The 16,226-nt window shown below is 36.2% G+C and overlaps 1 protein-coding gene across 5 annotated transcripts in view; it reads right to left on the minus strand.

Moving 5' to 3' along the window:
* The window catches only part of SRFBP1 (serum response factor binding protein 1), a 68,950-nt gene extending 54,010 nt beyond the window's left edge, over positions 1–14,940 (minus strand). For 2 of the 5 annotated variants that reach the window (XM_008991625.5, XM_078365829.1), the window contains exons 1-3: positions 14,825–14,940; positions 3,566–3,654; positions 2,457–2,529 (exon numbers count right to left, since the gene is read on the minus strand). In XM_008991625.5, the coding sequence (XP_008989873.3) occupies positions 2,457–2,529; positions 3,566–3,654; positions 14,825–14,860 (198 nt within the window). In that variant the 5' untranslated portion in view covers positions 14,861–14,940. Of the gene's footprint in view, positions 1–2,456; positions 2,530–3,565; positions 3,655–14,069; positions 14,231–14,824 lie in introns of all 5 variants that reach the window. The other 3 variants (XM_035291025.3, XM_035291024.3, XM_017969722.4) reach the window with 3 other exon arrangements.
* Between the last annotated feature and the right edge of the window lie 1,286 nt (positions 14,941–16,226).

Here is a 16,226-nt window from a genome sequence, read left to right on the forward strand (position 1 = left end):
TCTATAAAATTAGAACCTATGATTTTATAGTATCATAAAGATCAGGCCAATTTTTTTTTCTTGGTTGGCCAGAAAAAAACAAACTCCCATTTCTAAAAATACTCAGGTTTTCTTCACAAAGAACTCATCCTGCAACAAAATACCCTATTATTATAGAAAGCAAGAATAGGACAGTATGTCATCAATAAGACTATAAAAATGTAGTGGTATCTGAGCCAAGGAAAAAATTTCTCTGGGAAAATAAATAAGTAGAGGTTTTTTTCTCCAAATTTAATTGAGACTGAGAGTTTGTTTTGTCATGATTTCTTTGATACTCCCAAGTAGGTAATAATCACTTCCTAAGAAAATTACAAACGACCTTTTAGTTAAGAAAAATGCTGTTATGTATTTGCTTCGTTTAGAAAAGATAACAAAATTTGTAAAAGAACCATAAATGAGGAATGAAATTGAACACCTAAAGAAAGCAAATATATAGCCTTTCTAGTACTCTTTTTATATTTAAATTTATTCCAGTTTTTAAAAGGCATTACAAAAGAAGCTGAAGTCAGAGCAGCCAACTCAGCATACCCTAAACTCCTACCACAAACTCAAGACATATACATACTATGAATTTTATGAATTCCAGGAATACCTAGGCTATGAATTTGGCTTTCTATGGTGCAAGAATTCCAGAGTGAGCTTATATAATCACAGGGAAAAATAGAACACAAATCAAACCAAACCAAACCAAACCTGTAGTAATCTTGTAAACATAAAAACTTTCTCACTGAATCAGATTTCCCTTTGCTAATGAGATTCAAAAACAGAAACAGAAAACAGATTTTACATTTAGATAAAAAATGAAAACATTTCTATTTAATCAAATTCATTATCAAAATTTACAAAAGGGAATTATTCTAAAGATTGAATATCTTTTGCTTGCAAACTCTTCATACACTGCATACAAGTTTATTATATACAATAAACCATGGAAAGAATGTAGAGTGTGTGTGTGTGTGTGTGTATAAATTTGTTTATTCCAGTTTTTAAACAGTATTACAAAAGAAGTTAAAGTCAGAGTAGCCAACTATATATTGTGTGTGTGTGTGTATATATATGTATGTACACACACACACACACACACACACACACACACTGCATTCTTTCCATGGTAAAATAAAATCAGCAATTATATAGTAGCTGAAAGCCTCTGAATAATTTAAGACTCCAAAAATGACTATTCAGGAGAAATTACAGGGAAAAATTTAGGTAGGCAATGTAATTTAGTAAGAACCTTGGTTAAGAGAAAGTGAAAGACATAAATTGTAACTTCCTATCTTATTGCTATTCTCTAAAGATTTTATTTCTCATAGGAATATCATTTACAAAAAGTATATGAAAAAGCCAAAATAATCTACAAACTACAGAGACACAAATGATCGTTAGCAGTCAAATACAAAATACTTTTTTTCCTGAATGACTGGATAAAAAGGAGATTACAACTTTGAGAAAGAAAAGTTGTATCAGATGGATTCCATGAATTCTGTAATAGTGTTCAGGGGTGAAGGATGAACACAAGAAACAAATATACTTCATATTAAAGACTCATTTCCTAGACGTTTTTATTCAGATTAACTGGGATAACTTTGTCCTATTAAACACTTTACTACCACTTTAAAAAGAAGAAATGGTGAGAAGCTTCGATAACCTAACTCAATTAAAGTATTGTTAGAGAGCTTTCTTTCTCTTTTACCTAAATCAAAACATGGAAAGTTATATCAAAATGTAATAGGCAAACATGCATGCAAAATGACCCTGCAATTAAGAAAATTGCTGGTACCAAATGTTGTTTTTAAGTTCTATAGTAAAACAGTCTCCCAGACATTTAATGTCATGTCATTTGGTAAATGAAAGTTTCCACAAAGTTAGAGCAGTGAGAAGACCTAAAAATTATGCTAGTGAAGGGTCTGACTCAAGAAAATGAAAATATGGGAACATGTTGCTCTAACACTTATTTTATTTGAAGTTACTACAGAACTGAATAAAATGCTGACACCACTACATAAAAATTTAATGAGTTGGCAACAAGGAAAGCATGATGTCAGCCACCAATATCACCATCTACACTCCCAAATTGTGTGAAGACTTTAATTCCTGAACTGACTTCATGCTAAAGTTACAGTAAAAATGAAAATTTGAGGCATGAGGCATTACTAAACATAGATGAATTTAGTTTGGCAGAGTTTTGACTCCAATTAGCCTAGCATTTTAACAAATTCAGTCAAAAACATGGAAAAATGTAAGCTTAAACATTACAATTTTCTAAATGTGCTACATTCTTCACCAGACGGGCTGATACAAGATGTCTTAGGCAACTCTCAGGAATATTCAAATAAGCAATACCACACACACAAACAAAATGCAGGATGATAGATACTCAAAAACATATGCACATACACACCCACACAAGTCCTTACCTTCATGGCATGGATTTCTTCAAGCAATCGTTGTGCCCGTCTTTGGTTTTTTAACAGTGCATCTTCAGTACCCCTGCAAAAAATACATTACGGTATGTAGCCAGGCAAAGCATTAATTTTAGGCTCATATCACAAAGGATAATCATTTCATTTCTTTCAGAAAAGCATAATAAATCTCTAAGTAACAAACACTCCACTATGCTACACTCCCCATTTCCCTCACTCCCAAAACATACCTTGATTTCATAACCAAACCCATATGTTAGAAACTGGCAAAAATAAGTACTGCCTTGGCATTGTATTAATGACTATTACTTTTGATAGTTTGCTTTCTCTAGTTCCTTAATAACAGTTTTCCTAGTCAATCAATCAATCATTAGTAATTATATTTAATGTAATATAAATTTCATAAGCTATATTTAGAGGTTGGATATAGTTTTACCAAATGAAAATTTGCTATCTGGAATTTAAGGAAAAAATAAAGGAGGGCTAAATTCTGACATATTTATGAAAGAATAGGAAATTAATCTGGAACAAAACATATATGAAGTCTAAGCATTCATGTTTAAATCATAAGAACTATAAATAAAATACTTTTTTTTACTAACACTAGCGATATTGAAAATACAAATTATATTTTTCTAAAAAATTATGTGAAACATAATGTTCTAATAAACACTTTTACAAGGTACTGAAGATTTCAATTCACTCAGCAACTGAAGAAAAAAATCTGACATAAAATCTTCAAAACTGATTCTTAAGGTATATTACTAGATTTGTTAAGCTGTATCAGTATCTTAAAATAACTTCTAATAACATAAAACACGTAAGCCCAAGAAAATTTCATTCTGAAAAGACCAAAAAGGAGAATTTTACAAAAGCAGCAGAAAAATTCATCCTGAATCTTAAGCAATGATAGTCCAATCCACAGAAGGGCATGCTGACACAGCACATTCTATCTCACTCACGTAATCTCTACATATAAAACAAAAATGCCGTGTGAGTAAGACAATTACTTCTCTATATTCAACGCTAAAAATTTTGAAGTACCAAATAAAAACAACTTTGATATTTAATTAGTCACAAGGTCACTGCTTTACATGACTAACTTTTTTGACTTCAGTCTGCCAACACTCCTGACAAGTTTTCGGATGACCAAAACTCGAATTCTCTTCACTTCTTTTCTCATCTTCACAACCTTTGAAAAATAAAGCCATAATTAGAAGAAAGGCACTTACTTCAGGAACAAACACATTTTATTTTCAGTCTTAATATTATAGACCTAGTCTACCACTTTAACTACCCTTTTGGTCAACCTATATTCCTGGCTTGATAAAATCAAACCTCTTCCATAAATAGTGAAGGAATAAATCATCAGTCTAAAAATGTGTCTGAGGGCTTAAGAAAAACAAGTTATAATTTTTTTAAAAAGTCACAGTATTGCCAGAGATAAGTTATTTAATGTTACACTTACACCTTGCTAGGCTTGAAACATAAAAAACTGTGAGTTCCCTGAAATCAGAGCCTATCATATTCATTTTTTATATTCTTACGGTTTAAAACAAAGCCTCACTCATAATGGTAAAAATTTGCTGAATGAGGGTTTTAATTAGTTAGCCTTTAATTAACAATTTATTTTACTTATTTATAAAACCAACCTTTCATTATTTTTAGTAATAAATTATTTCAAGTATAACTTTAAAAGAAGCTCCACAAACACAAGGGCATATTGTGTAAGCATGTGTGCATGTAAACATAAATGTTCACACACAAACACACATGCAGACACATACAAATATACACTTTAAATCATCCTACTAGAGAGCAATGTTTAAGAACAAAAAGCAGAGCTACAGGCCAAGAAATGGAAATTCTAGTTATAAAAAAACTATTGATTATAATAGCATTCAGTACAATGGCATGTAATCACTGAGTTTATGTTTTGCCTATCACAGTTACGAGGCATACATCTTAAAATTACTCCTGAAATGTCCTTTCCCTTCTTCACTTTAGGAACTACATAAAATTCAGTTCCGATTAGTCCTTCCAGTGAAACCTCCAATGACTTCTTAAGTTAGAGATAACCGCTAGGGTGCCACTATACTTTACAGATTCTGTTATTAAAGCACTTACCTCATTGCATTGTCACTAACTGCTCATGTGGCTGACTTTTTCTATAGACAGTGAGCTCCTAGAAAACGAAGTCTTGTAATATTTGTATAGTATGTATATGTAATATTTATGTAGCATTTTCAATGACCTGCAACAGGACCTGGCACACACAATCCCTCAAATTCTTCTTGCCAAAATAGCATTATCAACATCATCCTGTTAGTGATAATATCTTCTCTTACCCTTCATGTCATTCACTCCCTTATTCATTGAAGATATTGGCAAGAACCCTAAGTTCTGCCATCATTCTGAGTGACTTAAATATCCACTTGAATAGCCCATCTGGTAATTATATATTCCCTTTACTTATTTTCTAAAGACTTAATCTATTCTATCTCAGCCATCCACTTCCGTGGCCATGCTGTCGACCTTGTCATCATTCCTAATATTCAATTTCTAAAACCATTAACTCAAATATTCCACACTGTGATCACAACTTCTATCAGCCTGTTTGTTCAACTCTACCCCCCACAACCATCTTTGACTTCATTAGGACCACCAGTCCACTGACTGCTACATTTTATGTTCTTCCGTTATGCAATTTAGATACATGATAAACATTTGCCAATATCTTAAACTCCTATCCCTCTGGTTAGCAAACCTTAGTCGTGAATGCGAAAAACATCTGAGTTCTTCATTATCATATGCCAACAGCAAATACTTGCAACATCCTGTCTACTATAAATTCATCATAATTAACCTCAAGTGGACTCCTATTCTTCCTAACAATCCTATAATATTCTCCTGGTCAATTCACTCTATGATGCCTGTTTTAAACTTTTGCCTACTCTCCTAAATCCTCTTGTCTCCCTCCTATCTTTTCTCTTTCAATAGCATGGAGAAAATAATTATCAGTTGGGAACCATCATTTTTCTACTAACATGAATGCAAATTTACTTCCATGACCCATTTTCCTTTATGAATAAAGTCACAAATATAAGAAATACTGCTACATATATCTAAGGTTAATCTTTTAACAGTCATCTGGAGCCCATTCTCTTCTGCCCCCCTAGAACTTCTACTATGGATTAACCCTTTAGTATAGCATTGACATTCTTTTCCTTTTAATGCATATGTTTCTCAGTGATTATTTTAAACATGTGTGGGTCATTTTCATTAGACACTAAATACACAAACATCCTCATTACATAGTTCACTAAGATCACCCCATTTTTAGTTGTGTTGAGAGCTAAGCTTTTAGAAAGAGATGTCTAAAGTCAGTATCTCTACTTCTGCATGCCACACAAATCCAGTTTGATTTTCATCCTCATCAGTCTACTAAAAGATATCACTAAGGACACCAATGATTTCAAAAAAAAGCCCCTGAATCCAATGGAAATTTGACATTTTTGACCACTTTTTCTTTCTTCAAACATTCTTCCCTTGGTTTTCCAAGACAGAATACATCCTGGTTTTCTTCTTTCCTTTCTACTCACTCTATTTTGATCTTCTTTGAAAATTCATCCACCTCTACCTAGTCATAAAATGTTAAGAGTTGAAGGGGCAGTCCCAAGCCAGTGTTTCTTTTCACAGTACACTGTTTAGCTTTAAGAGCTCTTACATGTGCATATTTAATCTGCCACCTAAACAAAGAGGAATCAAAAATTTTACTTTCAGCTAAGATCACTAATTTTAGCTCCAAGCCTAGATGTGCAACTTCCTGCTTGACATTACTTTCTGGGTGTGCTCAAAGTCACCTCAAATTCATACCTAAACTCATGTTCTTGGCCTCCAATAGGACCCTTCCCTTCTTTTGTGGGAGAGGGGGGTTTCATATTTCAGGGAATGGAACAATCCTTTTAGTTACAAACCTAAGGGTCATTAGAGGTAGCTCTCTTAATCCTTCACAATGAATCTCCAAGTCCTATTAATCTTAAATGCGAATTATCTTTCACATTGTACCACCTTTTTTTTGCACTATCTTGCCCTTTTTGCAATCTTGGCTGAGTTACTGTTAACTGGTTTCTCTACACCTATTCTTGCCTCTCGCTAATCAGTTATCCACAATGCCATCAGAATAAAAATTTTTTAAAATATATATCCGATGTCAGACCGTATGTAACTCTCCTCAACAATCTCCAACTGCTCTAAGAAGAACCACATTGGCCTTCTTTCAGTCCCCTGTTTTTACCATGCTCACTTGTACTACAAAGCCTTTACAACATCTGCCGTTTCTAATGGTCAAAATGTTCTTTCTTCTCATGTCAGCTTGTTAACATCTATTCATCCTGATTTGGGACCAATTGCCATTTCTGTGAAGAGCCTTTTCTGGCCTCCCTGAGAGGGTGACAAGTACCTTTAGTTGGTACCTTAATACTTTACTTTTAATCTGATTATGTTTAATATGTCTTACCCCAGTAGGTTATAAATTCTGTGAAGGTCAAGTATCTGGTTTTATTCAACACTGCATCTTAACACCTAACATAGTACATGGCACACAGTATGTGTCTTGTAAATATTAGTTAAATAAATGACCAGAAATGTAAAAATACACACTGTCAATTCATTGTTTCAAACGCAAAATACAATTTAAAAATGCAGAGTAATCAGGTTTCTTTCCCACTAGATAAGTTAACCTCTTAGCAATTTGTTTCAAATTTAAACTCATTAAAAACAATCATACTTGGCATAAATGAAAAGGCACACACAAGGTTTAAGTAAAAAAAAAAAAAAAAAAGAACTGCTACATTGCATAAACAGAATTATAGGGCTTCATGATTCATTTTTTGAAAGTTAAGTTATTCATAAAATAAACAAATAGGAAGCTATGAACTATACATTAAAATATGTTAACCAATGTTTCTAATTGCTGAACTTTGCAGGTGCATGGTTTGGTTAACCACTGTTAACCAAACTTTACTAATAAATTGCAGTGGGCAGAGTTGGTCCTTGGTTACATTCCAATCATAAGAAAGCCTGTCTCCAATTTTAAAATTCCAACTTAAGAAATACTATGTTTTTCATTAACGGATAAGAGAATTCTAAAAGCAAAGGGAATACCTCATATACTTAGGACTTAGGTTTCTCCAAGAACTCAGGTTTTTGCAAAACTGATGACTAATATAGCCTTTATGTTAGGATTTAAAAAGTTGCCAATTCATTTGTCGCCCAGTAATTATAAAGTTGGTTGACAGGCAACCCAGAAGGCAATGAACAGGCCTAACACAACAATACCCCCGTTAAGTCCAAATGCACTGCTTAGTGGCAGTACATTCTGGCAAACCTCTAATCAAAACCAAGAAGAATTATCATTGTTAGAATTGTGAAAACAGTAGGATTATTGTTTGGGAGGGGAATAACAGAGGAATAAGGTGAGCACAGAGAAAACAGAGGCTTGAAAATGTAAATAAAATATGCTGACACAGAAGAAAGAAAATGAAAAAGAAGTAGACGGGGGTCTGAAGACAGAAATTGAAGGGAAAATCTGAGGCCATCACCTAGACTGATAAAGCCAAGCTGAGGGCTTCCAAACAGCAAGATAATGCATTTAAGACAATCTATAAAATCTGAAGAAAAAGAGTTAAGACTGACATATACAGTGAATATATATGTACTGACAGTGAAGAATCACCTAGAAATTAGGCACACAAAGGCCTTTAATGTTAACCTGGCAAAATCTAAACATAGAGCATCTCTTGCATATACAGTATAAAAATACTATAAAGAAAGTGGAAGTCTAATACAGCTATTTGGGAAAAGATCATTTGAGATGACTCAGAAGAGTCAACATAAACACAGGAAAGGAAACCACAGAGAGGCAAAAGCCGGCAGTGTCCAACTCAAGGAAATTCCAAAGAAAGGGTTCCCCAGCTCAGAGACTTGAGAAATCTAATCTCTTCTGGAATAACTCAATTATGGGAACAGATGCATCATAGCTCAACATGAATCACGCAACTAAAACCCCTTTTGTATTTCTACATACCAAGCAGCTGATGGTCAGTAAAACAGGAAAAGACTGTTTTACAATGTGAGTATTATTATGTATATTAGATATGTTTTTTAATAAACTAGCTTTATCATTCACACAATCTCTTATACACTTATATTTAATATGAATTTATTTTTTAGAGAATGAGCTCCATTCCTGGGGTGAAATTAGGCAAGTTTCTGATTTACAAAGCAGAGAGCAGACTTTGGTTCACAGACAAAATTAAATGCTACTTGAATTCACTTTTACATAGCTATGTGTTAGCAGGCCAACTAGTTAGTTTGTGATAATTCACCAACTTTATCATGTTTTTGAGTTAGTAACAAAAATCTATAGTTATTACAAAATCGTTATTCTAAGAGCTAGTATTGTTCTAGAGGAACTTGCAGTGTTAAGAAAAATCTAAGTATATCTGTATTTCTAAGAATACAGTAAGGGCCGGGGGTGGTGGCTCACATCTGTAATCCCACACTTTGAGAGGCCAAGGAGGGAGGACTGCCTGAGGTCGGCAGTTCGAGACCAGCCTGGTGAAACCCAATCTCTACTAAAAAAATACAAAAATTAGCCGGGCATGGTGAAAGGCGCCTGTGACCCCAGCTACTTGGGAAGCTGAGGCAGGCAAACCCAGGAGGTAGAGGTTGCAGTAAGCTGAGAGCATGCCACTGCACTCCAGCTTGGGCAACAGGGCGAGACTCTGCCTTAAAAGAAAAAAAAAAAGGAATACATTAAAACCTCTGGTTATTCATTACTTACCTATCAGATTAGTAAATACAAAAAAACTATGATAATGCATTCTGTGTATGAGGTTGTGAGCAAACAAATACACTGCTGGTAAAAATGCAAACTGGTTTACTCCTTTGGAGGAAACCTTGGCTGTACTTTAACAAAAGTCCTACTTCTAGGAATCTATTCAGAAGACACATTCTCAACAATAGGAAAAGGCTACACACAAGATTATTCATTGCAGCATTTTAACAAAATGTAGCATGAGAAAGAAAAGAATGTATAAACAAGTAAATAATAATAAAGCATATAGCAATGTAGTATTTTAAATCAATGCAGAAGATCTGTAGGCATTACATAGATAAACCTCAAAAAGTAACACTGGTAAATAAAATACAGTAGTCCCGCTTACCAACAATTTTGTTGTCAGCAGTTTCAGTTATCTGCCCTCAGACACATGGTCCAAAAATATTAAGTGAAAAATTCCAAATCTAAGTAACTCATAAATTTTAAATTGTGCACCACTCTGAGTAGCATGATGAAATCTCTCACTGTACTACTCCATCCCATATAGAATGTAAACCATACTTTTGCCCAGTGTATTCCTGCTGTATCTGTTACCTGCCCATTACTGTACAGAAAAAAAAAAAAAACACTGAAGACAGAATTTGGTATTATCTGAAGTTTTAAGAATACACTGGGGGTCTTGGAACATAGCCCCCATAATTTGTAAAGCAATATGCAGTTTAAAAGTCTACAATGCAATACTATACACTGAGTATAGATATGTATGTCACTAAAATTGTGAAAAATGTAGAAGAGAAAAACACACAGCAAGAATAATAATTACCTCTGAGGTAGAAAAGATGGGTAGAATTAAACATTAAGACACAGCAAAACACTGACATTTCCTAAACAATACAAAGTAGATTATGAGAACATGTTACATTATTTTCCATATATTTGAAGTATTTTATACTTAAAAAAATCATTGGGTTTCTTTTTTGTCTCTTTTTGAGATAAGGTCTGGCTCTATTGCCCAGGCTGGAGCACAGTTAAGCGATCTTGGCTCATCACAACCTCTGGCTGCTGGGCTCAAGCCATCTTCCCACCTCAGCCTCCCAGGTAGGTGGGACTACAAGCATGTACCACCACATTTGGCTAATTTTTCTGTATTTTTTGCAGAGATGGGATTTTACCACGTTGCCCAAGCTGGTCTCAAACTCGTGAGCTCAAGTGATCTGCCTGCCTCGGCCTCCCAAAGTGCTGGGATTACAGAGTGAGCCACTGTACCTGGCCAAAATTATTGTTTTATAAAAAGGCCCTAATTTTGTCACATGGATGATAACTTAATGTTGATTAGACTTTTTATTTCTGATGAGCAACAATTTTTTAAAAATCTAGAGTGCTTAGTGATGACCTACAATTTAACCATTATTGAGCATATGCTGCCACCTACCAAAACTTCCCCGAATAGTTTAATAACTAAACACAAACTGGTTCTTTTCTTACAAACAGGCCCTAATTTAATATTTCGGAAAAAAATTATTAAAAAGTACCATGTACCTAAACATGACATAGGAGATTTTTAACTTCATAAGCGCAAACAAATATGGTTCTTGGCATTCTTATGTTTTACAGTACGTGGAGGAAACTCATTTTGTTCTCTTGCACTTTAGTTTCTACCTTTACTGTCTCACAAGAAATGAAAGCAATTTTTCTAATGGGCTTATTGGTAACTTGCTATCAAAGAATAAAATAATGCCAGTTTTATACACAGGCCTTTGGCCTTTCTATGAAATTAAAGTACTCCAGCAGATTACTTAACCTCCTAATTCTGATTTTTACATACGACTGCTGCCTAAAGAAAACAGATGACTTGAGAAAAATCTAGCTCTAGTTTGCAAAGCATTTACTCACTAAATGCTATGGCACTATTGTTTTCAATTGTGCATTTCTCCTTCTCTAGTTTTAATGGAAAGGGAGGAAAAAAAAAGCATTTAGTAGATTTTCCCCTCTCATTTGAACATTAGTCGACAGTTATGCTATCCATGATTTCATCTGCCCAATATATATTTAGTTTTTATTACCTGTGGACACGGTACTGTGCTAGAGGCTATGGAAGCTGCTATAAAAAGGAATTAAAAATTCTTTCTTCGAAGTACCAAAAATATGCAACAATCAATCATCCACGTAAGGTAAAAAATGATGGTTTATTTTTTAGAAAAGTAAAGATAAATTTTTACTTCAGTTCACAAGAGTAAATATACTCTAAGAACCTGGAGTCAGGAAGTACTTAACAAATTGGTCAGCTTCTAACTTTGGAAATTTTTTTTTATAAGAATATAATTATTAATGGTAGGAAATATTGAAAGTCAGCGCAACATAATGGGTGCCTCTGCAGGCAGGCTTTTATTTTCTCAGAAGACATTCTGGGAAATTAAATATGCTGTAAAATGAGACTGCCATATACCTTTGTAAAGAAAAAGTTGTGATTAAAAATTATGAAACAAGAATTCCTGTAAAATAAAATCATAGCCATTAGTACACATAGCCCAAAGACAGTGCTAAAGATTTATAAACCTTTGCAAACCTAATGAAACATAGGGACTCTTTCCAAGAGACATACAAACACAAATTTACAAATAATTCCAGGCAGTTATAGGCCCTTCGAAATGCATCCTTAAATCCTAGTTAAGAACAGTTAATCTGGGGTGGGGAGAACAAAAAAAGAAGAGTTAATCTACGATATTACGGATCATGAAAACGATGCTTCACATTATTCTTTCAACACATAGGTATTGACAATATGATGATGAACAAAAGTTTAGTCAGGTGAAGGGGAAAGAAACTTCTCTCAGACACACACACTCACATATACAAAACACTATTACAAACGAAGTATAACAAATGAAGCAGGATTAAGTATTAAATGAACTAATGAGAGAAAAAGGAGCATGTGCAAAGATCTGCAGACGGTTATGCCAGGTAGAGGACAGCCAATGTAGATGAAATATAGAGACTGAGGGAAGAAAGTGGTAACCGAAAGTAGAAAGATCTCCCCTTGTTTAGATTGGTTTTTTACCAAAAGTAACAGGAAGCTCTTAAATGGATTTTTTTTTTTTTTTTTTTGAGACAGAGTTTCACTCTTGTTTGCACAGGCCAGAGTGCAATGGCGTGATCTCAGTTCACTGCAACCTCCGCCTCCCTAGTTCAGTTCTCCTGCCTCAGCCTCCCGAGTACTGGGATTACAGGCATGCACCACCATGCCCAGTTAATTTTGCATTTTTAGTGGAGACGGGGTTTCTCCATGGTCAGGCTGGTATCGAACTCTCAGGTGATTCCCCTGCCTCAGCCTCCTGAAAGTGCTGGGATTACAGGTGTGAGCCACTGTGCCCAGCCTTAAATGGATTTTAAGCGAGGGAGTGACAGATTAGATTTACGTTTTGTAGACAGAATTCTAGCTGCAATATAGAGATTAAGATTAAAGTCTGGGAAGAGTCAATGTAAGTAGTTGGGAGGCTACTACAGTAGCTGCACTAGGATTCTAGTGGTGATGGAAAAGAAGTGAAATGATCTGAAAGTGAATTCAAATTATTTTTAGATACATTTTCTCCTTGAAGAAGTTGTTAATTCATTTCTTCTGCCTATTTTCTGAGATGGTTTCTCTTAATTTCTATGAGGTATTTTATATTAAGGGCACTGGCCCTTTGTCATATTTGCTGTATATATTTTTTTCTAGTTGGTTGTCTTTTTTCTTTCTTTGGTATGTTATATATTTTTATGCAGATAAATCTATAACTATCTTTCCTTTTGTGGTTTTCCACTAATTTTAAATTATAATATCCCCCATCATCTCCACTTTTCTCTGTCCTTTTTATCACCTTCACATTAGAATACACTAGACTTCAGTGGTGGATGTGTGTAGTTCATGATTTCATAAATTCATTTAATCATATGTTATACATGATAGACACAAAACTACAGAAGACAGAAATAGGTACATATGTGTTTCCAAAGGAGAAAGCAATTTGGGTGCACAAAGAATAGACACCTAATCCAAACTCAGGTGAGTTAATGAAGGTTTCCTAAAGGTCAAATTTTAACTGTTTTGAAAAGAACTGAAGTTAGCTAAGTGGAAAAAGAGTCTTAAATGACTTACTCCCTGTCATTTCCATCATCAAAGTCATTACAAAATTTGATATGATGCTCCCTAGTGTTGAAATTCCAAGGACATTACTCTGATCTTTCATACATCACAGGTAACCTCATGGAAAACAGCCCACCAAATGCTTTCTGTCACAAAGCATAAACTTAATGCACATTTATGAGTAAACAGTAACTGCTTTCAGCTTCCCTCTTCAGCATATCCAGTACACCACTGGAGTTCACACCAAGTTCCCATCAGTCAAAAGTTACCTACCCCTATATTACTCACAGGTTTTTCTGCTACTACCCCTTTCCTGCTTATATTAGACCTTCTGTCTGGAATAACTTCTTCCCCTTTACCTAATCACGGACTGCAATTCCTAAACTCGTTAAAGACCAAGGACAAATATCAACCACTTCATTTTGCCGCCTTTGAAAACCTTTCTGCATTACTAGTTCTTTGGGATATTCTTCACACATTGTTCTGTACCGTAGGTGGGAGTTGCTTAGCTCTCTTACTTGAGTATAGTTTACTAGAAAATATGAAACATCCCTTACACTACTGTATGTAATCTAAACGGTGACTTGCTCATACATGGGCCAAAGAACTTCCTTGTTGTATGTAACTGTGAAGTCCTTACTTGATCCTTACGTTTCCAGCTTACTTTAAGACTTCGGTTAATATTACTTCGTTGGATAGAAGCAGAAACCAGAAGGCGGTAGGTGGTAGAAATAGTATTGTGTTGCCATCAGCACGTTATGGAAGTGACGGTGGTGAGAACAAATATCTGAGGAGACTGGACTGAAGAAAGAAGCAGAAAAAAAGAATTGGAGACAGCAAATATAAATAGCTCTTTATTGAAGTTCGGCTGTAAATGGAAGTAAAGGAATAGGACAGTCACTGGAGTAGGAAACGAAGTACTGAGCATACAGTCTCATTCAAGATCAGCAATTTCTTAGAAGCTACAGCTCTTCATTTCTCCCTTTCATTTTTGACAGGCAATAAGGAGCCGGTAATGTGTACTGAAAGCTTAGGAAGGATCAGGCACTTGCAAATACTTTACGTATCTCAGTTAATCTCACAACAACCCTGGGACAAACTCCGAGTTCCGCTTTACGAACAAGAATATTGAACACACAGGCTAAAGGATCTTCCCAAAGTCTCACAGACATAAATTCGTGGGGCCTGACACATGTCTCTCACTTTAGTCACCTAGAGACCGAGAAGGGAAATTACCGGTTGCCAAACTCCAAGTTAAGGGAAATCCGCCCGGGCCCATCACGAAAGTTCCTCCAGACGCACCCTCTATCCCCGCCTCCGACCACACGTCTCAGAAGAGCTGATTCTGAGTACCTTCAAAGTCAGCCCCACAGGTTCCTCAACCTCGGCGCTTACCTCGTTATTGAGGTTCAGAGTTCCCGGCAGAGCCATGGTAGATGGAGGAATACGATCCGCCGCCGCCTGCACGTGAACTGGGCCTGTCAGAGCTCGGCTGCGTTGCCACGCCCCTCAACGGAGGCCTCTCAGGCCCAAAACTGTTCCGCCGTCTGCTCTAGCTGTTGCTCGGGAAAAAGAAACGTTGACGCTCGGAGGGGAAAACAGGAACTGAATTAGAGCAACTTCCGGCGCAGAGGGCGACGCGACGGAATTGCGCGTTCCTATAGAAACTAGTCGGGGGCCGGGCGCGGTGGTTCACGTCTGTAATCCCAGCACTTTGGGAGGCTGAGGCGTGTGGATTACGAGGTTAAGAGATCGAGACCATCCTGGTCAACATGGTGAACCCCCCCCCCCCCCCGTCTCTACTAAAAATACAAAAAAAATAGCTGGGCATGGTGGCGCGTGCCTGTAATCCCAGCAACTCAGGAGGCTGAGGCAGGAGAATTGCCTGAACCCAGGAGGCAGAGGTTGCGGTGAGCCGAGATCGCGCCATTGCACTCCAGCCTGGGTAACAAGAGCGAAACTCCGTCTCGGGGGAAAAACATCAACGGCAACAACAACAAAAACAAAAACAAAAAAACACGGGCTGGTAGCTGGGCAACGTCAGGGTTTTCAAGGGTTGTGTGTGTGTCTGTGTTCGCTTAGTACACAGCGCCCGCTGTGTGTGTGTCTGTTCGCTTAGTACACCGCGCCCGCTGGGCAACGTCAGGGTTTTCAAGATTATGTGCATGTGTGTGTGTGTGTGTGTGTGTGTGTGTGTGTGTGTTCGCTTAGTACACTGTGCCCGCATTGTACTGGCCTTTGTTTTTCTCTCCTAACGACGAGGGGTCGCTCGACGGCGGTGAAAGAGCTTTTGTGAAGTGATCAATCACTTGAATGAATGAATTTTTGCTTCCATTTTAAAAATCTAGTTAATTTGTGAAGATTTCTGCTTTTCTAAGAAGCATGCCTTTTTAGATCCTGACAGCTTTTTGTTCCAACCTCACATTAGCTGAAGTGTGGACATGTGCGCACTATAGAAAGGTTTAAATTTAGTGAATCAACATTTGAAACAAAACCAGAATGCACATTTGCTAACGCCTGTGGGAATGGCTGTTTAGAAATATTAGCCGGCAGGCATAGGAGACGTAAGGGATTGTGTTTGAATTAGGTAATATATAATTGTCAACACCTTCTAGTATTCACCATTAAAATGTGTCAAGTGTTGGTTCAAGAGCTTTACATAAATTAGCTCCAAATCTCCACAGAAGTCCAACAAGGTAGGAATTATTATTCTTTTATTATTGTTTTGTTAGAGACCCGGTCTCTCCCTGTCACCCAGGTTGGTGTGCAGTGGCACAGTGATAGCTCTCACTGCCAC

The sequence above is a fragment of the Callithrix jacchus genome, chromosome 2, assembly GCF_049354715.1.
Source record: "Callithrix jacchus isolate 240 chromosome 2, calJac240_pri, whole genome shotgun sequence".
In the NCBI taxonomy this organism is placed as follows: domain Eukaryota; kingdom Metazoa; phylum Chordata; class Mammalia; order Primates; family Cebidae; genus Callithrix; species Callithrix jacchus.